Source organism: Herpailurus yagouaroundi, unplaced genomic scaffold (assembly GCF_014898765.1).
Source record: "Herpailurus yagouaroundi ecotype Mexico unplaced genomic scaffold, PumYag 198, whole genome shotgun sequence".
NCBI classification, from domain to species: domain Eukaryota; kingdom Metazoa; phylum Chordata; class Mammalia; order Carnivora; family Felidae; genus Herpailurus; species Herpailurus yagouaroundi.
The window spans coordinates 15,167,511-15,190,817 of record NW_024412429.1 but is presented as its reverse complement, the minus strand read 5'-3'; the positions used below and the strand labels follow the sequence as shown (position 1 = coordinate 15,190,817).

The 23,307-nt window shown below is 39.7% G+C and overlaps 1 protein-coding gene across 17 annotated transcripts in view; it reads right to left on the bottom strand.

Annotated features, from left to right (window-relative positions):
- SYNE1 (spectrin repeat containing nuclear envelope protein 1) overlaps positions 1–23,307 on the bottom strand; it is a 480,816-nt gene that overhangs the window by 190,840 nt on the left and 266,669 nt on the right. For all 17 annotated transcript variants that reach the window (XR_005782621.1, XM_040448857.1, XM_040448858.1 and 14 more), the window contains 12 exons: positions 21,262–21,579; positions 19,944–20,099; positions 19,618–19,788; positions 18,682–19,008; positions 17,274–17,426; positions 16,367–16,534; positions 14,290–14,466; positions 11,286–11,432; positions 9,585–9,710; positions 8,004–8,180; positions 6,792–7,057; positions 2,259–4,419 (listed from right to left, as the gene is read on the bottom strand). Coding sequence is in view for 16 of the 17 variants with exons in the window: in XM_040448857.1 (XP_040304791.1) it covers positions 2,259–4,419; positions 6,792–7,057; positions 8,004–8,180; positions 9,585–9,710; positions 11,286–11,432; positions 14,290–14,466; positions 16,367–16,534; positions 17,274–17,426; positions 18,682–19,008; positions 19,618–19,788; positions 19,944–20,099; positions 21,262–21,579 (4,347 nt within the window). In the remaining variant the exon portion in view is untranslated. The remainder of the gene's footprint in view (positions 1–2,258; positions 4,420–6,791; positions 7,058–8,003; positions 8,181–9,584; positions 9,711–11,285; positions 11,433–14,289; positions 14,467–16,366; positions 16,535–17,273; positions 17,427–18,681; positions 19,009–19,617; positions 19,789–19,943; positions 20,100–21,261; positions 21,580–23,307) is intronic.

Genomic DNA, 23,307 nt, shown 5'->3' with positions numbered 1-23,307 from the left:
TACTTCAACTACAAAAAAGAAAAGAAAACATGTATTATGAACATTATTTAAAAAACAAGGAAATCCTGTCATTTGAGAAAACATGGATGAACCTGGGAGGTATAATGCTAAGCAAAATAAGCCAGACGGAAGAGAAACAAATACCACATGGTCTCACTGACATGTGGAATCTAAAGGAAAAAAAAAGTTGAAATCATAGAAATTAAGCAGACAAGTAGTTGCTGGGGGGTTGGGGGATGGAAAAAAATAGGGGACGTTGGTAAGATGGTGTACATTTTTAGTTTTAAGTCGAATGAGGTCTGAGGATCTAATGTGTAACATGGTGACGACAGTGGACAACACTGGATTGTTCATTGAAATTTGCTAAGACATTAGGAATTAAATGTTCTCACCAAAACAAAAAGGTGAGGTGCGGGATGTATTAAGTCACTCAATGAGGGAAATTTTTATACAATGTTTACATATCTCAAACCATTACATTATATACTTTAAATATCTTACAGTTTTATTTGTCAGTTAACCTTCAATAAAAATGGGGGTGGGGAGAAGGAAGTACAATAACACCAAATGTCCAAACTAGCATTCACCACACTAAATAGCAATTTCTGGAAGTAAAATAGTGGCCCATAAGTCTTGAATAGAGACTGAAACAGAAAAGTTTAAGAATGGAAAGCGGACCCCATAAAATGAAATCCATTCAAATCCAGAAGGAAAGGAAACATTGTAACCAGCCAGCTGTGACTGGACAAGACAAGCCATCATTGTACAAGCAGACACAGAAAGTGCATACAAGATTGGCACTTAAGAAGGAAAGAATGTGTATGGACAAGCAAAGAATCAATGGCGGAGATTAGAAATGCCCCTGGAACCACAACCTTTAGTTAATGGGCCAAGAGAATCAATTAAGACTATCAATCACAAGATCACCTTAACAGATTCGAGATTTTGGTTCAAAAATCATCAGATCAACAGATGCAAGCTTATAGAACAGATGTTTCTCGAGAATGAAAACTCCAGGTAACTTCTGTCCTGATTCTTCACTCTAGGTTAAATGCTCTATAGCTATAGCTATAGGGAAAATTAAAAAAAAAAAAAAAAAAAAAATTAACAATGACCTTGAATCAACATGAAAGGGAAAAAAATACACTAAATAGACTATAGTTTGAGAAGTCAGAACTTTAGCTGATGACGTTTAGTAAGATTTTACCCAAATGTTAAAATTAAAAAAAAAAAATCTATTTAGTGTTAACCTTAATGTATGTGGAAAATAAAGTTACATGATAGCTAAGATTCACTGAGGGCTATTTCTGTCTACACCAGGCCCTACGCAGAGAATAGAAGTCCAAGAGGGAAATATTATTATCCCTCTTCCCCGGAGCAGAAAGTGAGATTTAAGGGATGTAAGTAATTTGCCCAAGATCAAGTAACTGATTTTAGCTATTATGTTATCCTAAAGAAAGTCATCTTTTACTTAAATGGCTGGCTGAAATCCCATAGAATCAGGGGCTGAGGACAGATGTGGGAGAGAAAAAAAAAAAAGGTCCAAAGGATAAGTCAGAACAGAATAGTCTGGGAGCTCTTATATCTCTTATTTTTGAACACACAGAATTTGCAGGCCCCAGAACAAGGGGCAATTGGGAGGTCAAACTGAGAAGTTCTGTGCATACTCCCATTTCTTTGTTATCCCCAAATAAAGTCATGCTGAACCTTCGAGGCTTGCTTTTGCTGGGCTGCAGGGAAGGGAGAGCAGAGGAGGAGAAAGGGTGAAGAGATGAGGCGATTGGTGAGAGACCCCACAAGAAACGTGGCTCGGCATGGGGTCAGGACTGCATGCTCTCTATAATGCCTCCAGCGCTAATCTTAGACATACCAGGCTTCAGATTGTTTAACAAAGGCATCTCTACTTATTCATTTCTAATTAATTAATTTTAGTATGAGTGTACTCATACGTGATTATATTATTATATTCATATGGTTATATTAGTACTATCTTGTATCATCTCTTCTAAAGGTGAGAGACAACTGAGGTATGTGTTATAACTAAGGAAAAGTCAATGTGGAATCCCGTGAGATTAATACCAGGCACCTAAACAATCAGGACCTTTTTAAAAGTCAGGTTGAAGATGACTCACTATAGTATCAAAAAAGAACTCCGGAACGAAGCGATTTTAACCCAAAATAAAAACCAAGAAATTTCTCACAACTGTTTACAAATAAGCAGAGTGGAAAACAGGACGAGAAGGCCCTAGTAAACCAACCTGTCTGGTGCGTAAAGCTTCCTGAACGTCTCCGTCCAGCTCTGAGAGCTCAGCAAGAGTGTGCTGAAAATCTGCAGAAAGGAGCTCTTTGGCTTTCGTGAATTTCTCCTTCTCCTTGTTACTCAGGGCATTCATGATTCTCAGGCTGGACTGGACCTCTTCCTGATGAATCTGGGTCTTTCTGATCTCCTCCTGGATGTCCTGGAGGCTCAGGTCCAGGCACACCGGCCCACTTAGCTCTGCCTTCACGCTCCTCAGCCAGTCCAGGGAGCGGCTCAGCTCTGTCTGGAAGTCTATGCTCTGCACCATGCGACTCTCACACTCGGTCACCGTTGCGCCAATGGCAGAAGTCAAGACTTTTAACTCCTCTTGCCAGGACTGGATCTGCTGCTTGGCTTTCTCATAAGCCGAGGGGTCAAGGTGTGGAACCAGATCTTCAAGATGCACGGTCACTCGTTTTAGCACGATTCCTGAATCCTGAAGGCTTCCCGCCAGCGAGTGATAGATTTTGAGCTTCTCCTCTGCGGGAAGCGTCTCCTCATTCACTTTGGACTGTTCCGTTTTCACAGCCTGCAGTTGTTTTTCTAGCTGGTCGCACATCTTCTCATGCTCTTGATAGGCACTGGAGGTGTCTTCCAGTAAGCCAACCCTTTGTTCCATTTGTCGCTTCAGCCTGTGGTACAAGGTGACGAGGTGCAGCATCTTGTCTGGCTGCCAAGGCTGTCCTGTACTTCTAAAACTTTCTTTCTTTTGGTTCAGCTCATCCACCGCTTCCCCGAGGCGGGCCACCTCTCCCAACAGGGCTCGGCAGCCTTCCTGAAGAGACACGGCCTCTTCAACTCTCAGGTCAGTGGGGACTTTGCTCATCTTTAAGAACTGGTCCTCAAGTTCACTCAGAGACTGGGTTGTCAACTCGATCAAGGAAGCATACTCTTTCCGAGCAAGAATTGTTTCTTGGACTTTATAGAACTTGTCTTTAGCCAAGGCAACGATTACATTAAATTGCAGGGGAAGAGCATTTAGCTTTTCATTGAGGTAGGAATGATCGACTTCATTCAGCGATGGCAATATGGCCTGCCCAGTTCTCTGCAGCGTAAGTAGGAGATTTTCATATTCTGGAGATTGTTCAAGAATGTGTTGGTATTTGGCCAGTTGGGCGTGCAGCTCAGCGCTCTCATTCATTAGGTTGATTTCAGGAAATGTAATAATATCTGCTTGTTTTAGCCAGTGACAGGCTTTATCAAAATCTTCCTTAAAATGTTTCCTAGAAACCAAACTTTTCTCTAGTTCTTGGAGCCGATGGCTACACTTCTGTAAAACGGTGTCATAGACACTCTGTAATTCCTGAAGCTTACCCAGTACTTCACTCTTTTCCTGCTCTGTGGCTCCTTTCATTAATTCACGACCCTGAGCCCAAAGTCCAGTGACCTCGTTTTGGTACGTCTTGAGGCTGGCTTGCGCACTCTTGCATGTTTTGACTTGTTTGCTCACATCATCCGGTAACAGACAGATGTGTTCACGGAACATTATCTTTCGCTCATGTTGTTGAATTTGGCTGGTTGCCTGGAACACCGCCATGAGGAACTGGGTTTTCTCGGACAAGGCCTTGTTTAAGTACTTTCGTCTCTGGCCCACTAAGTCGCTGAGGCAATTCACATGTCTCTGTGCATCAGAAAGGGCTTTCTGGATGATCTGCCGCTCATTTAGGCCAAGGTCAGCCATCACCCTGTCAGCGTCCTTTATGAGCGATTTCAGGAGCATCTGTTTGGTCTCCAGTTCACTGCAGATGGCGAGGTGGTCCATGAGGAGGTTCTGGGCCATATCGGGTGGGGGGCTCTGCTTAAGGGCCTCAGCGATGTTGGGCTGCTGTTCTTCTGCCCACTCCATTAGCTCCTGAAACCTGGACCGCACCACATTTAACTCCTCCAGGTTGGTGACTGACACTTGGAGTTTCCTTTTAACGAGGTCCTCAAGCTGAAACCAGCGTTGTTCGAGGTGACTTGTCTGTTCTTTGACTAATTCTTTGTCATCTAAATTCAGATGTTCTATCATCTTTTGCTTTTGATCTTTCAGATCCTCCACAGCCTGCTTTCTCTCCTGCAGTGCGAGCGCTAACTTTTTCAAAGCTTCTAGGTGGACGGCTGTACTCTCTGCATCGGACCTGTCAGTACATTGAAAGATACAAAGACAAATTAGTTTCAGTGAATATCTATGGTCGTTCCTACCATGTTAAATTACACTTGAACATTTTCTTTAAGTGGGTGTTCTTAGCTTACAGCAGCTCAGTTCACGGTTTATTGAAGAGGTTCTGTGATTATTATGGAATATAAGACCCATATATTTCTTCTCGGGACTGCCTTCGCTGCATCCCAAAGCGTTTGGATTGTTGTATTTTCATTTTCATTTGTTTCCATATATTTTCTTAATTTCTTCTCTAATTGCCTAGTTGACCCATTCATTCTTTAGTAGGGTGTTCTTTAACCTCCACGCTTTTGGAGGTTTTCCAGACTTTTTTCCTGTGTTTGATTTCAAGTTTCATAGCATTGTGGTCTGAAAGTGTGCATGGTATGATCTCAATTCTTTTATACTTATGAAGGGCTGTTTTGTGACCCAGTATGTGATCTACCTTGGAGAATGTTCCATGTGCACTCGAGAAGAAAGTATACTCTGTTGCTTTGGGATGCAGAGTTCTAAATATATCTGTCAAGTCCATCTGATCCAATGTCTCATATATTTCTATATCAGAAGCTGCACCAAAACAAGTTGCCTAGATACTTCTCTGTGTTTCCTCTTCAGGCTAATGCTGCCCTCCCATCACATCTGACCTGAACTTTTAGCTTCTACCTCTGGCTCTTATCAGTTGAACACGAGCTGCATATTAACAACATCCCCGGATGATTTGTGTAAACACTAAATATTGACTAGCACTGATCTGCATTTTTGAGAGAGAGAGAGAGAGAGAGAGAGAGAGAGAGAGAGAGAATGAACAGGGGAGAGGCAGAGAGAATGGGAGAGAGAGAATCCTAAGCAGGCTCCACGTTGAGCCCCAACACGGGGCTTAATCTCATGACCTGAGCCAAAATCAAGAGTCAGACACTTAACTGAGCCACCCAAGCACACCAATCTACTGCATTCTTAAAAGAAATGAATAAGTCATTCATGAATTATATGCTCTCCTATGAGAAGAAGCTCCAACAATAAAGCACCAGATAGTTTAATCTGTAAGATATAACCAATAACTCTAATAGCTACTCATCTATGTACTTAGGTATTGTCTGCTTGTCATCAGGAATCTTTAAAAGTAAGTGTGAAATGTAAAGAACTCTCAACCCTTTGACTACAAAACACATGTGATAAAAGAAATCTTATAAGTCTCTTTCAATTACAAAACAATGAGTTCTGAAGCATAAAGAACAGGGCTGGGCTGTAGTTTGATGAGTTCTGTTTGGGACTTAGGAAGTCTGAGGTACCTTTGTCAACCAGATGGAGGAGCCTATTATAAACCCAAATTAAGGGTTTTTACTGATACTGGCTAGATTTGTCTCAAAGACTTGTAGAATGCTCAGCATCAAGGAAAGGTAAACAAATCAGAAAATAGTGTACCTCTTTCTAGAAAAAGCACTCTAATTTATATCTAGAATAATGTTTTTAGGGGTGCCTGGGTAGCTCAGTCGGTTAAGTGTCTGACTTTGGCTCAGGTCATGATCTCGCAGTTCATGATTTCGAGCCCTGTGTCAGGTTCTGTGCTGACAGCCCAGAGCCTAGAGCCTGCTTCGGATTCTGTGTCTCGCTCTCTCTCTGCCCCTCTCCCGCTTGTGCTCTGTTTCACTCTCTCTCAAAAATAAATAACGTTAAAAAATGTTTAGAATAATGTTTTCAGTTTTAATTGCTACAAATTAATAAATCTAGGCAGAAGAAGTGTGGATTTTAACAATCACAGTGATCAGAAGTTTATATATGATGACCCAGTATATGTGGGGAAGAAGGAAATCCTTTTCAAACAAGGTAAGAGGGGTTCGATTGCTACAAAATCACAAAGGACACACATTGATTGAATTTGGATTGTTCGCTAATTTCTAGAATTCCAAAAGTACAAGGAAACTTGACTGAATTATATAGTATGTGACACTTTATGGAAATGATAAGAAACCTATGGAATACAGAGATTCAAGAAGGATTCATTTCATGAATTGATGATAGTCTCATAGCTGATAATTAAACAAAACTAGACATATTCTTCGGATATTCTTTGAAGTCACCATGTAATAGTCTTTGGAATGTCTCTTCAGGTCATGGCAGAAAATGGTGCTTTTTTTCAAACATCTTCCTTTTACTCACTGGTTACGTTAACACCGAGTGAGGAAAACCATGACTCTGTATCCACAGGACAACATGAGGTTCTTAATAATGTTTCATCAGTATTTACAACGACAGACAATAGGATGTTTAAATTGTAAGACATTTTTGATTTTTATAAAAAGGAGGACATTTCCGGCTTAGCGTTTTGGTGAGCCGCTAGAGAAATGCTGTTACCTGGCTAAGTTATCCCATTCTGTAGTGAATTTTTCTAAGAACTCTTCAACAACATTCATACGGTCATGGTAATCTCTTGTTCTCTGAAGATCTTCTTCCCTTTGCAAGCACAGACTGTTAGCCTGAAGGCACAGATCTAACCACTGGTCATTTAAATGGCTTATTTCCTTGTGTTCAGGAGACTCCTGCTTCTTGGTTAACTTATTCACCCTTTCTGTAATCGCGGTCACTGATGCCTGCTTACACTGTAGCTTCTTAACAAAATCCTGAAGGATAACAACAAAATAGATTAGATGTAATAAGCCTCCCATGCCCCCAATAAACACAGAGTGAGACATAGACATACTATTTGCACACACTTCAAGTAGCTGGAGAAGGTAGAATGAAGGGGTCATGAAGGACAAAGAGGAAATCTAAAAATCGTAGCTCTTTATGAATATTTTCAAGTATGTAAGAATCAAAGGGTAACTGTGGTATTTTCCTTTGCTATGTTATTTTGAGAAGTATAAAGAGAAACTGATAAATGTGAAACAATACTGCAGTCATTAAGGGAAAAAAGGCAGTATTTTACCTTTAAGTGCAGCCCTGGTTTTCTAAAAATCTTTTGAGAAAAAAATGTGTCTCTATTCTTTTTTTTCTGCATATGCAAACAACATTCCAGTAGAAAATATAAATGGCTCACTATCACAGACAAAAATAAATCTTAAAGTTTGTCAAAAATCTGGTACAACTTCTAATCAAGTTAATATACTTTAAATAATTTTCTATTATATTTAAACTATAATATAAATCCTATTCATATATTTCACATTAATCATATATTAATACATATTTTATAGGTTAGATACATTTAATTAATTGATACACTTACAATCCTACAGCCTTAGCAATATTGTGGCGAAAGGCTAGTAAATAATAAGGCTTCACGTTTGTTTAGTGGCAGAGTCTTCTGGCTCTTTCGGCTAAACCGCAGCTGTTTTGTTCAGAAACGAACTAGCTAGTGAACGTCCTTCAATCCAAGTAGCTAACTGTAGCCCTGAGAATATATTTAAATATTTACTTTCTCGTCTGTCCTTTCCTGGCTTCGAATCAAGGTTATTCTGATTCTATCTCCTTCCTTAAATAGCTATACTAATGTTGAAGGAGTGACTGACATAAGCCGGTCATAGGTCATAGTTGCCTTTATCTCCCCTGGACCCCATGGATTCCTACCTTCACTTGGGAAACCATGTTCTGTGCAATGTTTAACTCCAGTTCTGAGTGCCTCTTCTTCATGTTCTGTAGCTGCTGGTCAGCATCTTGGAGGTAAATCCAAAGTTCAGCCTTCATGTGCTTGATCTCTCCCCAGCCCTGAGTTAAGTTCTGGGCCTGGACAAGCCTTTGCTCAATCTTGAGAGAACACAGAGGCAAGAAAAGTAGGTTTTATATTAAGATTTTCTGAAGACTTTAAATGTCTAAGACTTATGCCATATGATTTCAATTAGTTGTAAAGCTCTGGAAGTTTTAACAATGTATTAGGTCAAAGCTGTTTTTTTACATTGGGCATTTCAGTAGACATATCTGCTTGACTGACTCATGAATTCAGTCTTGGGGTTAACTAGAAAAGACTTATATTGCTCTTGATTGTGCATTTCTTGATACTTACAAGACACCAAATAAGTGTTGGATGTATTTTTAGATTGCCTTCACTGACTTTTGAAACTGTATAATTTATTTCAGTAAATAATTTTTTTTAATTTTTTCAACATTTATTTATCTTTGAGAGAGAGAGAGAGAGAGAGAGAGAGAACATGAGTGGGGGAGGGGCAGAGAGAGAGGGAGACACAGAATCTGAAGCTGGCTCCAGGCTTTGAGCTGTCAGCACAGAGCCTGATGCGGGGCTCAAACCCACGAACTGTGAGATCAGGACCTGAGCCAAAGTCAGACGCTTAACCAACGGAGCCACCCAGGCGCTCCTCAGTAAATAATGTCTTTAGGAAGATATGTGAATTTCATCATCTTTCATAGGGATTTAAGGAGAGATTTGTTCTGACAATATAAAAGTTAAAAAAAAACACACACGATTCTAATGATTTTAATATCTACATTATTAATTATTTAATTTCTCCCATACTTTTTTCCTTTATATCCTTTTTCTATTCTGTGAATATTTAGTCAATTAAATATCAAACCTGACTCTTTTTTAAGTTTTTTTGTTTTAAACCCAAGCATGTGGCCTTAACACGTTTAAGGCAGCATTGGCGAACACACAGCTTCCATGCTGGCACCTGCTGTGGACAAGTACTGCTGACTTCTCACAACGTGTTGTTCTCACAACATGAGCCCAGACACAGCTTCAGAATCCTTCTCAACACCACCCTCAGTCACCGTGGATGGATTAGAAGGGCCTGGACAGATGGCATGCTCTTTCCTATCCATAATATAAAGCAAGGATCAGGGATCCTTTTCATATTTAGTATTATCTAAAGAAAAATTGGAAAAAAAGAAAAGAAAAACAAAAAGAAGTGGAAAAATCAGAAAAGAAGAGAGAATGGTAATTGAGAAAAGAGGAGCGGAAAGAGGCACTAATGATGAGTGAGTGGTTCAATGCAACTAAATGTTCCAATTCAGTGGCATCGGTATCCTTGTGCTTACTTTCTATGACTTAGTTGAAATTCAAATATCTACTTATTATAATGGCTGTAGAATCCAATAGAAAGAATAACCCAAGGAAATATTTTCTTTGACTTCTAACATTGAAGCAAGAGAATATAATAAAACAGACCAATACAATGTGATTTTTAAACATTTTACCATTTGCTCTGTTTCTTGGATGTCTTTTGCTGTGGTTTTCACTGAAGAGCTTGACAAGTCACATGTGGAGCAGAGGAGATCTAAGTAAGTCCTTGCCTGTTCCTGCAAAGCTCTGTAGTGTTTGACCTGGAAACAACCCCAAACTTGTCAGAGTGAAAGAGAAACATGCCATGTTTACAGAGCAAATATTTGTACCATTTGTAGTATCTTGTTGACATTCCAAAAATAACCTTGCTACGCTCAATATTTTCACCCTTGTTATAAATGATGCATATTAGTGATTCGCAGGAAGGAATTCAAAACACACTGGCAGGGATCCATCTGCCCAGCGGCTGCTTCTCAACGTAATTATGGTCTGGGAAAGAGAACACACAAGAAACTTCTACCATCTTTCCAGATTCTCTGCTCACATTCTAGCTTGTTTTCCATTTCAGAGGAAGAATCAGTAGCCTACTCTAGCCTGCTTCTTCACATTCTAGAGACAAAAAGAAAAGGTCATCGTGCATTTGTAAACTTCATTCCAGTTTAGTAAAAATGAAGATGGCTGGGCTTTTTTCCTCTGCATAAACTTCCTGCAGTGGTCTTCCCTTTCCATAGCCCTAAGGAAGGCCTCTCCGGGTGGATCTTTAATCTATACACAGAAACACAGAGAGATGTGTTTCTGTGAAGAGACTCAGAGTCTATGCAAGCTCTATGTTAGACACTGTGTTTGCAGTACCCAAAACAAAACCCTTGTTTCCATGGAGCTTATGTTCTTATGAGAGAGACTGATAATATGTAAACAAATGAACATGCAATGCGATGTTTGGTAGCGATAAACACATGTAGCAGAGTAAAGGTAGGGAAGTAGGATGAAGAGGTGCTGTTCCTTTGGGGAGTGTACCTCCAAGAGCTCTCTGAGGAATGGAATTGGTTCAGGGAGGGAGCCAGTAATGCCCTGGGGAAAGAACATTGCAGGTGATGAATCCACAGCAAATGCAAAGCCCTGAGACTGGCGTGGAGTGACCCAGTAGGAGCAAAGGTCAAAGAGGTGGGGGTGGGTGGTGGGTGGGGGGAGACCATGGAAGACCTCACAGGGGAGTGGACCCTACATCCTAATTTGTTGGATTTATGCCTCTATGCCTTTTCAACCTCAGAACTACTGACATTTGAAGCCAAGTGAATCTCTGCTGTGGGGGCTGCCCTGTTCAGCACAGGGCTCAGCAGTCTCCCTGGCGGGTCCCAACAGCATCCCCAACACTCCCCGTGGTGACAACCAAAACTGTCTCCAGACATGGCCAAATATCCCGTGGGGAAAAAAAATCACCCCTCCTTTCTGTTTACAAATCATGTACATTGCAGTATGACACGTGAATTTCTTCAAAACCTTCAGAAGTAAATATACTTACAATCATCACTACATACGAGGACCCTGAGGCTCAGAAAAATTAAGTGACTTACCCATGGTTACCCTGCTGAGTAGTTATTAAAGTTGATGTCTCAGTTACACTGCCTGTGCTCTTTCTGTTCTACCAGGCTGACCATCAGTATTGTGTCCATCTTCCTAGCTTAGAACGTGAACTTGATGACAGTGAAGCTCAGATTTTATTTATACTTTTATGCCCTCAGGAGTCAGCACAGCTTGGTACATAGTAAATACTTAACACAATTTCACTGAATGAATGAATCACAGTATGACATAAACTTTCAGGACTCTACTACCTGCTTCACGGCTTCTGCTCTGCTCAGAGGTGGGTGCTGGGTTGGCTTTAAATCTGGTTGGACCGCAGACAGCCAGGCCTGGCATTGCTGTAGAGTGTCTTGTCGGCTAACATGCTTCTGAAGTTCATGTTCCAAACTCTGGTACACCTGAGATGAAACAATCATGGGACGGTTATTAGGATGTTCAGGAAATCTCTGTTGATCTCTGTAAAGATCACCAGACTCAAATGAAAGACACTGACCGGGCCATTTACATGGATTTTATCCACAGGACTCCCCAGTACCATATACACATCTAAGGAGTCTGCTTATGTTCCAAAATATGGCAAAGCTCAATGGCCATCTTTAATTTATCACTTCTCAACCTGCGTGTTATAATATCTTGAGTAGAGGAAGAGAATGTGGGCAGGGCTAATGTAACAGCAGAAATGGGTAGAATACGTGAAACCTTTGAAGTCAATTGTCAAACATAAATCAGAGCTTTTGCAGTCCCTCCCACCACCGCCATCGAATAAATATTGTACGTTTTGTTTAAGCTAGAAACTAAATGTAAAAATAAAACACTGCATCATGAAAAGGCAACCAGTATTTCTCTACCTCAAATACTTCTGCTTTAAGAATATGGTCAAATTGGAACTAAACTGTAACATAGGGAATGGGAAAGTTGGATGCCGTCATTTCATTTTAGAAGTTGTATTCCAGGACAACAATAATCCATAGTAATCCAAACATCTTCTAGTATGTCTATTCAATTCATTAATCCTCAACCAGCCAACCAATTTCCATTTTATCCATAATGACATACTAAGAAACTATTACGTGTCTCCTTGGAATCAAGGTGAAATATACCTATAATGTTTTTCTGAACAAACTATTCTATTAAAAAGAAAGAAGAAAGAAAAGAAAAAAGAAGGAAATTAAGTTAGCATGGCATTTCTTCTTTTAACACAAGAGAAACAATGAATTCTGCTTTTCTCTGTCATCTGTTAAATTCACCATTTTCATCTGATATTGGAACTGTCTCTTATTTATTCTTATTCTAGCAGAACTAAAAAGAGATAAGGTGTTTAGTTTTCTTTATCATTTTACACACATTCATTATAAGGTTCTGATTATGTTCTTAGAATTTCATCAGTTTTTAAAAATTTATTTTAAAATTATGTGTTTGTCTTTGAAAATTTACCAGTTTTTTTTCACTTAAACAATATTCTTAATGTGTAGAAAATGCATGCTACAAAATCAGTGTTCAAAAAAAATCTCTATTGAAGGATTAAGTAAATCTAACAAATAATTGCAGATGATGACATAGAGGGGAAAAGGGAGTGAAATGAAATAAAACAGCATGGAACTTTCTGGCGTGCAGGGGAGAGGGCCAGAGGGAGAGAGAGACAGAGAGAGACAGAGAGAGAGAGGGAGAGAATTCTAAGCAGACTCCTGAGGCTCAGCACAGAGCCTGACGCGAGCTTAATCTCATGACCCTGAGGTCATGACCTGAGTCAAAATCAAGAGTTGGATGCTTAACCAACTGAGTCCTAGCCACTCCTTTCTTAATTTTTTGAATGTGAATTTTTCAAGTCCAGTGAGTCAACTAATGTCACCTAGCATCTTTTTTAAATCATGATGAAGACAGAGCATTCTTCCCATGTCATGTGTATACCTCCAGTTTTTACTGGCTAGCCCACTAACAAAAATAATGGACGTTTTGCCATGCCACTTAAAAATTCTGAAATGATAAAAAGCAATTCATTGATTTTAACTAATTTTTATTAGAAGAGTGATTCTTATCCATCTTAGACTATTTCTATAACATTAAGAATTCCATTAAGAACACCCATTAAGGGGCGCCTGGGTGGCTCAGTCGGTTAAGCGTCCAACTTTAGCTCAGGTCATGATCTCACGGTCCGTGGGTTCGAGCCCCACGTCGGGCTCTGTGCTGACCACTCAGAGCCTGGAGCCTGTTTCCGATTCTGTGTCTCCCTCTCTCTCTGACTCTCCCCCGTTCATGCTCTGTCTCTCTCTGTCTCAAAAATAAATAAACATTAAAAAAAAATTTAAAAAAGAACACCCATTAAGTTATGTCTCAAATTTGATGCTAATTCCTTTATCCAATTTCTTTTTTTTAAGTTTATGTATTTATTTTTGTGAGAGAGAGAGTAGGGGAAGAGACAGAGACAGAGGGAGAGAGACAGAATGAGTGGGGGAGGGGCAGAGAGAGAGGGAGAAAGAGAATCCCAAGCAGGCTCCATGCTCAGTGAGGATCCCAATGTGGGGCTTGATCCCACAACCATGAGACCATGACCTGAGCCAACGTCAAGAGTCAAATGCTTAACCGACTTAGTCACACAGACACCCCTATCCAATTTCTTTCTTTTTTTTTTTTTTTAATGTTTATTTTTGAGAGACAGTGTGAGCCAGGGAGGGGCAGAGAGAGAGAGGGGGAGACACAGAATCCAAAACAGGCTCCAGGCTCTCAGCTATCAGCACAGAGCCCAACGCGGGGCTTGAACTCACGACCTGTGAGATCATAACCTGAGCCGAAGTTGGACGCTTAACCAACTGAGCCACCCAGGCCCCCCTCTCCTATCCAAGTTCTAGATGATTTCATAAAAATGTTGAATTGGAGTAGAACGTAGGTGGCATAGTTAAACGGAAAACAATTATTGTGAAAAGTACAGAATAAACTTACTTTGGTGTTAGAGAATACATGGCAAATTATAAGTATTGATAGTGTGCAAATCAAAAGAAAACAAAATTTTTAAAAATTTTCACAATCAATCTATGAAATAAAGGGATTGGGAAAACTGAGTATCTTCACATCGATCAAATGTGTGATATGTGATTGTATGTCCACACAGAGGCTATGAAACCTATCATCCTATTTCCTGTCTGGAAATGCAACAGTTATCCTGAAGACTGAAGATCAACGTTATTTTTGAAAAGCTCTAGATTATACAAACTTCCTCTTTAGTTCATTGTCATTCTAGAATATTCTAGGGGTACTCACCCTCTGGGCTGTACTACAGACAGCTGAGTAACTGTCCTTAGTGCCCTGCAGGTGAGCGTACACATTTTGTTTTAGTTTTGCTTGAAGGTGGTCTGCACACTGGCTGATCAAATTGTCGCCTTTACTTTTAAGGTTGTTCAAACGGTCTTCAAAACCTGCAATTTCTTCCATCATTGCCTGCAAAAATGGAAAAAAATACAGAGTTCTCATAATTTCACCTTTAGTTTTTAAATAACCAATTTATCAAAAAAGTTTAAAATCAATCATTTCACTGTTTAACGATGTTTTTGAAAGACTTTTGCATGTTGCCTTGGTGACCAGATTCACAAACAAACAAACAGAAAATCTGTTTTTAATGATACTCTCATGGGGAGAGGTAATGAGTTTAATAGATTAAGTTATATAGGGATGATGCAGTAACCGTTAAGACGAGAGTGAATTCATGGATGACCTCAGTTATACAGTTACAGAGATATCTATTCCATGGTATTGTTATCAGCAAAATGGGTGTCCACACATTTTGCAGCTCTATAAATTATAACTCTGGTATAATTTACATCTAAAATAACCCAATTACTACTTAACCTAATTTACTAATATCTAATTACTAATATAATATCTACGGTATAATAATTGACTACCTTATTAGTAATTCATATTATATAATACCTAACTTACATTACATAGTATTTATACTAATAAAAATAATATTTACCATGCACCATTTATTAAGTACCTGGTATAGTCTAGGAACTATATATATCCCTAATAAGTGTATATTATCATCATCATTTTATAGCTAAGGAGATTGAAGCACAGAGAGGTTATATAACATGCTCCAAGTCAAATCATCAGTAAATGGCAGGGCCCCAGACTCTGGACCCCACTCTGCCTGACTCCAGCTTGTACACACCCCCATCCCCATATGTGGTCTCCAGTGAGCATTTTCACAGATCCCTTACAGAGGGGGAACCAACTTTTTCAAATCAGGTTTTAATTTCCTTACGGCGATACAATACTAGCGACAAGTGGCACATTCCAACACCAGGTTTCCTTGGTTGACACGTCGATATACTTAAGAGAAACTCTAATGGGATCTCAGCAGCCCACAGTCCACCATGTTCTGAACTGGTGCTGGGTTAATGGTTATCGCATACACACCATATCGAAAAGAACGGTTTGTCTTTGAGTTGTTATAGAACCACTGCACCATGAGGTTATTGAGGGCATTTCCTCGGTGCCTAGGAGAATATATTGTGTTTTTCTATTCTTATTTGCTACATAAAATTTCCTCCTCTATATAAGGCATCCTGCAGCCTGAAGAGGCTAACTGGCTTTCTTAAGACATACTAGATATTGAGCACATCGTGACTAAAATTCAGTTTCCCATTAAGGTCACCAAAGTTGCTCCATAAAATTGTGACTGCATGACATCTGTCATCTGGCACATATAATTACTACCAATACATAATAATAAAGATCAGAACAGTGCATATCAGTAACCGTGCTTCGTGGTTTACAAAATGCTTTCGTGTACATCATCTCCTGTAATGACCATGACACCACAACAGCTCTGTGATGGGGCTGGTATCTTTATTGCCCTTTAGAGAACAGCAAAAGGAGGAGTCTCAGAGAGGTTAAGTTCCCCTGGCTAGGAAGAACAGAGTCTGGCCAGGATCCAGAGACCTTATGATTACTATTCCTGTACCCTATCTTTGGCCACACTTTTCTAAAATAAAGCTAATATCTTCCTTTGATAAATTACTTTAGAAAGATTAAATTCTTCGGGGGGCTGGGGGGAAACTATTAGCTGGGAAAAACAACACGATGTGTCTAGAAGTTGAAAGCCAGGATTGAACTGTTGTCGCTTCACTTAAATATTGAATTCCACTGTTCTCAGTTATCAGATGTTCTTGAAACTCAGACCTGATTCTTTAAGTACAGTTGTTATGATCCAGAGATGTGTGCTCACGCTCTCTCTCTCTCTCTCTCACACACACACACACACACACACACACACAAGAGCACAGCTGTTAAAGCCACCCTGCATTCTTCAGCGCTTTAGAGACAGGCGTACCTTGTGGTGAGCCAGTTGCTGGGTAATTGTCTCTAGACTGCTTGTCTCCATGAGGTCAGGCGCCACCAGTCGGCCTGACATCTGCAGCAGCCACTTTTCTACTTCTTGGAGCTCACTGTTATAATCTTCATGGTCTTTGACTTTCGTCTCAAGACTGCACACGTGCTCCTGTAAAGCCAGGCACACATTAGAGATGAACTTCAAGGCAAAAATCTACTCATGACGGCCTTATATTTTTTAAAACCCAGTGCAACTCATACGGTAAGTACAGTTACATATTTCAAAAAATTACTAGGAGCAGAAAAAACACAAAGAATCATCATACAACTTAAAATCCCTATCTGAGGGGCACCTGAGTGTCTGAGTCAGTTGAATGTCTGATTCTTGATGTCGGCTCAGGTCATGATCTACGGTTTCTGGGATCAAGCCCTGAGTCGGGCTCTGAGCTGACAGGGCGGAGCCTGCTTGGGATTCTCTCTTTCTCTCTCTTTCTGCCCCTACTCACCCCCAAAATAAATAAATGAACTTTAAAAATAAATAAAATAAAACCCTATCTGGATAAAAGGAAAAAGCCTCACTCATACGAGCCCTTAATATTCTGAGAAATAAAGTCAAAACTCCTTTTTGGCAAATAAGCACATTTTTACTTATTTTAAAAAAGTTTTTTAAATATTTATTTTTGAGAGACAGAGAGAGAGGGAGAGCACGAGCAGGGGAGGGGCAGAGAGAGAAGGAGAGACAGAATCCAAAGCAGGCTCCAGGTTCCCAGCTGTCAGCACAGAGCCTGACGTGGGGCTCAAACTCACGAACCACGAAATCATGACCTGAGCTGAAGTTGGACGCTTAACCGACTGAGCCACCCAGGTGCCCCAGTCACATTTTCATTGAATTTCTGGTTTCACCTTACCTTTCCCGCACCACAGAGGTCCTGGTAATCACTTTGAAGTTTATCCATTTTGTCCTTTAAAGTGACATCCTGCACCAACTCCAAGAGAGCTTCACCTTTCTCTCTCACTGATTTTATTGATGGTTCATGGGACAGCACCATTTGTTGAAGTGACTTGAATGACAAAGGAAAAAAAAAAAGCCAGCTCATCTATGTGATCAAAGTAAATATATACATACATCTGTGCCGTGTGTGAGACTATCTACCTCAAATAAAGATCTCATAGATATTTTTATAAATCAAAAAGTGTGAAACATTAGAGAATAATCTTTATGATTAATAAAGTTTTAAAATACAGAATAAAAGTAACACATCACATAGCCATGCACATGTGGAGAGGGATGTATGGAAAAGACGTACCCTTGGCTAAATTTAACATAGTTCATATTTCTGTTTTCCACCTCATTTCTTCCACTGGAGGAAAAAAAAAACTCAATACAAAAGGCAGCGAGGTGTTATCATTTGACTTTGAACTCATGCAATTAATTGCAGCTTGAGCTAGATGTGAAGTTAGAGGGACGGATTCCAGCAACTACATTGCTATAACAGGCTAAACGTGCTATTTAAATATATCAAGAACTCAGTGAGGGGGAAGGAGGAAAACCGGTTGTGATGCTTAGGTGGCATTTTCAAAGGCACACTGTTACCCTTGGCAGAAAAACCCAGGACGGGAACAGACATATGGCTGGAGGATGAAACGCTTCAGAAAGGAAAAGCTGTGAGGCAAGCCACCACACTGGAACTCTTAAAAACTGTTGCCAGATAATTTGGGTCAAATGTATTCCACACGTATTATTCTACATATAAGCCTCAATGAACTGTTTCAACATTTGAGCAGGTGAAATACCTATGTCTATCTGTATGTTATGTATAGCTGTATCCCTATCACCACTTATTCTTTCAAAAATTAAGTTCTAAAATGTGAAGCTACCGGTGGTTAATTAGAATTTATTGTCTTACAAATGTGGTATCTCATTCTCAATTTACCACAGATCAGCTTATAGGCATTGGGTACCACAACATGAAGGAAAGACTCCATACAAAAGAGATAAAATTCATACGTACGAGATCCTGATGCTAGGAAGATTTATCTCGGGTACCCATATACCTGAATCAGACTATCAGAAAAGATAGCCATTTACTGATACAATCTGAGTATCAAGCAGGTATGATTCCTGAATGGAGGACTAAGCCTGATGTAGCACGTCTAGCCAAATAAATCTACATCACTCACTGCCAGTAGAACAGACATGTTAAGGACATTTTCCAGCACCCACGAAGGGTGACACACACCAGGAATCATGTTCCTCCACCCAGTCCTACATGCGCGACCTCCCCGAGCATTTGTCAATGAGGAATGACATCCTACCTTATATTTAGATAACTGAGCTCTTTTCTCATATAATTCCATTTTGGGTTCTTCAGGAGTGTGTAGAATTTCTTGGTATTCTGATATCCACTGAGTTAGTGCTTTGTATTTATCCGAGAACTCCTTTGCTAACAGAAGGCCTTTTTCCATGGTCATGTGCTCTTTCCGGACGGTGCTGGTCAGTTCCTTCAACTGCTCCACATGCTCATGGATGTCTTTCCTTAACATCTCTGCCTCGCCATCCTCCAAGTATTTAAGAGCCCTCTCTCCTTTCTCTCGGGCTGATTTCAGCAAACTGTGGCCTTTGTCCATGTCTTTTAGCAAACCCTGAGGAAGAGAGGGAGCAGGAAGCAAATAGAGAGCTAGTATTATTTCTTTCCTTTTAAAGAAAAGGCTTTCAAGTTCCATTCTCGAGTTTCCCCTTAAAATACACTGTTGGAGTTTTATAACCCGATGTGACCTGCCAGGAATCAGAGTCCTCTTTTCCTTACGTCAATATAGGTTTTAACAAGTCTTGAACAACATATGATTTCCAAATCAGAGACTTAAAGCAACAACAACAAAAATAAAAACCTGACCTTCTTCTCATCCTCAGTAGTATTCCTAAAGATCTGAGTAAAAACTCTTTTGTTAATACGTGGTGCCACGAATTTGAGATAATTGTTTTTTAATTAAGCGTCAAACTGGAATTCAGACCTGAGCAGCAAAGTCTGAGTCATTCAGGTGAAATCACATCACAAATCAACGAAAGCCAACTTTTGGCCTTATAGAGATTACAACGTAATATTTGGAGGGAAGCGTGAGCCACAGACCATCACTCCTCCTGGGGAACAGGATGAGCACACATGCTCCCAATACCTGTGCATGCTCCCAATACCTGTGCCAACAGGGTGCAAGAACTGAGGTGGGAGACAAGTCCAACGTATGCCCGCCTACCTCCAACGTCTTCATTTTTTTCCCCATCGTCGCTTTATCTACTCTGTCAATTTTGGTGGCCACGTTCTTGAAGTTTTTATGAGTGGAGCTGTACCAATCAGAATAGGAACTTAGGGATAATTCTGATTCCTCCAAACTCTGGATCTCTTCCTCCAGGAATTGTATCTGTTCCTTTAAAAGGAAAAACAGAATTGGACAGGAAATTAGAGACCTGTACCAGGGCCTTTCTTGATAAATGTGTGTCTTCACCAGAAGTTGAAGGAAGGGAGAACATTGCTGCTTGTGAAATGTGCTGGCCGGTCGTGAGCAGCTGGTGGTGCACTCACCAGCACTTGGAGAAGAAGGGCCTGGTATCTGGAAGTGAGCTGGGTAGCCTGACAGCCCATGCTGCTGCTCACATGGTTCTCGTCCAGCATCTCCTGAGCTCTGGCGCCCACATCCTCAACTTCATCTTTGTACGCGATGACTTCCTCGTGCCACTTCTGAAATGATGTAAATGTTGCAGGAACTGGGTCAATCTTAGGCATTAGGGTGTAAGACAAATGTTATGTATCTTCATAATAGGAAATGATGTCAGTGTATGTTCAGAAGATATTTATTCTGCGACACAACTTTGAAAATATACTATATGTCCCTTATGAAAAATGATATAAAAACTACACCCTTCTTATTCGGGCACTTTTCTGTACATATTACACTTCAGTATAAGAAAAAAACGTGTATAAAATTATCACTAATATATAAAATGATTCTAGTCTATGTTTAGAATATATTTACTCTGAGATACAATTTGGAAAATGTGTCATATATAACCTTCATGAAAAATTGTATTATAATAGCACGATAAAAACCATACTCTTTATGAGTTTGAATACTTTATGTATTAGACTGGCTCAAAACTTTTTTTTTTTTAATTTTTTTTAACGTTTATTTATTTTTGATACAGAGAGAGACAGAGCATGAACGGGGGAGAGTCAGAGAGAGAGGGAGACACAGAATCGGAAGCAGGCTCCAGGCTCTGAGCCATCAGCCCAGAGCCCGACGTGGGGCTCAAACTCACGGACCGCGAGATCGTGACCTGAGTTGAAGTCGGAAGCTTAACTGACTGAGCCACCCAGGCGCCCCAAAACTTTTTTTTTTTTTAAAAGACAGAGTCACACATATTTTTATGTCTTCTGTTGTCTGTTCTGTTGTAGATAAATTTTAAACTGGATGAATAACGATAAGAAATTCCAAAGGCCTAAATATTATTTTGATCATGCCTACTGAATTTGCATAAAAGTTAGAATAAAACTAATTATCAAGTATTATTTCAATGCACTACATTAGAGCAATTTCAAATCATAGCCATAAACTTAAATGATTTCAATACTATCATTCATATATCTTGATGAAGCAAGGTAATAGGGTATGGGAAGAAAATACAAACTATTTCATTAAATTATATTTTATTAAAGACTAATTTAGGATTCTATTGAGCATTTGCTGTTAGAAAAATGTTCCATAAAGTAATCCATTTTTGTAAGCAGAAAGAGATTTTGCAAAATTTAAACCTTGCACAAAAGTTACTGAATATTTTAAAGAAACACACTACGCAAGGTCATTGCTACTTTGACAAAGACCAAGAACTGATAGACTTTGTACCTTCATCTGATGTAACTGTATCTCCTTGGCTGCCCGGTTAGACTGACGTCCAGTCCTGAGACTCACTTTGTCCTCCAGTGTTTTGAGCCACTCGTCTACTTGCTGATACTTTTGTTCCATCAGCCTCAGTTTGTTGACCACATTGTTGAACTGAGTCCGGGTCTCAGACAGTCTCTGCTGGTAAGCCTGCCAGTCCTGCCGGAGGGATTCTAAAGCCCGGTCTTCTGTCTGAGGGATGCCGGATGGGATCACTTCCTCCCTGGTGTGTAGCACCGAATTCAACAGCACCTGCCCCTCGGCGCAGTGCACCTGTAGCTCCTGTGGGGGAAACGTGTGGCTGTCACACCTCATTCATATTTTACACCTGCACAAGTTATCATGTCTCACCCAAGTCAACAGTGCCAGCTTGAACTTCACATTAGAAAATCATTATTTCATTCTCGATCTTCTAAGAAATGTGCACCTAACACTGAACATCATTTCTCAAGTCAGAAGACTCAGAAGTATTTCCAGTAAAATAATCCTAATGCACAAATACACAAATTTACACACACGTATACTCCAACATTTGTCTTCACCGTCTTAGAAAGTTTCTGAAATTTGGCTTTTCAGCTTTCAGGCAAAAATACCTGTGATTAAAGCGGTTTTATTTAAAAGAATAACCAAATCTTCTTATGGCTCATAAACTACAAAAAGGCCTAAGGCTTCTTGCTTTGACATTAATGGGGTCAGTCTATACTGTGGCTGAAAAAGGAACCATGGACCCTTTGTTTTGCTAGGAGAGATCCTTTGCCAGAGCTGTTCTAGGGAACGTGATGGTCAAGAGAAGTTGGACCTGGAGAGTACAGGGCATACAAACCTGGGAGGCCAATCTTCATACCTGCCCCGTAGCTGCTCGCAGGTACAAAATATCTTTTCTTCCACCAGAGCATAAGCCCCAAAGGTTAACCCTACAAATTTGGTATGAACCAAGCCTTAAAGAGCAAACACTACTTTTTATAGAAAGAAAAACTCATCTCCTTAAGGAGGTTGGCAAAAGAATGTTATATACTTGTATTTCTAATGTATAAGGAATCTATACTGTTACTTGATCTGATCATCTAAAATTGAAAGGAACCCAGTGAAATCTCATTAAGAATGTCAGAAGTACCAACATTTTTAGTTAAAATACATAGTATTTTTTAAATCTTCAATATAAGTTCAAGCCATTTGAAATTGCGCTGACCATCTTTTTAATCTACAAAGAGAGCCATGTCATGTGGTTCAAACAAATGGATACTTTTTTTCTTACCTATGATGCCACTCTAAGAATGTTGTAATGTGAATGTTTTATAAGTGGAAAAGAACAAGATATATGGTGAAATACTAATCAAAATGTCCACCAACAGAAATTTTATTCCAAAATTCATAGTTTTTTAAAAAACTTAACTTTGTATAATACTTTCTCTTAATTCAGGATTGGCAAACTTTTTTTTTTTTTATAAAGAACACAATAGTAAACATTTAGGCTTTGCAGGCCATACAGTCTCTGCTGCAACTACTTACCTCTGCCACTGCAGCACAAAAGTATCTATAAATGATACATAAGTGAATGGGTAAGGCTGTGTTCCAATAAAACTTTATTTAAAATGTAAGTATCACGGCCATAGGTTGTAGCTTACTGGTCCTTGCCCTAAATTTATTAATCTTCCCACTATATCACTTTTTCCATATTTTATAACAGTTTTCTTTATCATACGAATCATCACTATGTTGGGTAAATTCTTATACATCCCATGTTTCAAGTATTTATTCTGAAGGAAAAATATGGTTCAATATTTTACAAATCCATATGTGCGATGACCCATATGAAGCCTTCAGTTTATAGAAAATAACTTGTAAATGTGGCCCAGACAGCTGGCCACACCACCGTGCGTACTGTAGGACCTCAGGATGCTGAGGAAGTTCTGCCATGCAGATGAAATATCACGGTTCTCCATCAGCTATTTCCACCACTAACGTCTCTTCTCCTTCTTAAGATTTGTGGCAACTCAAAATAAGACAATG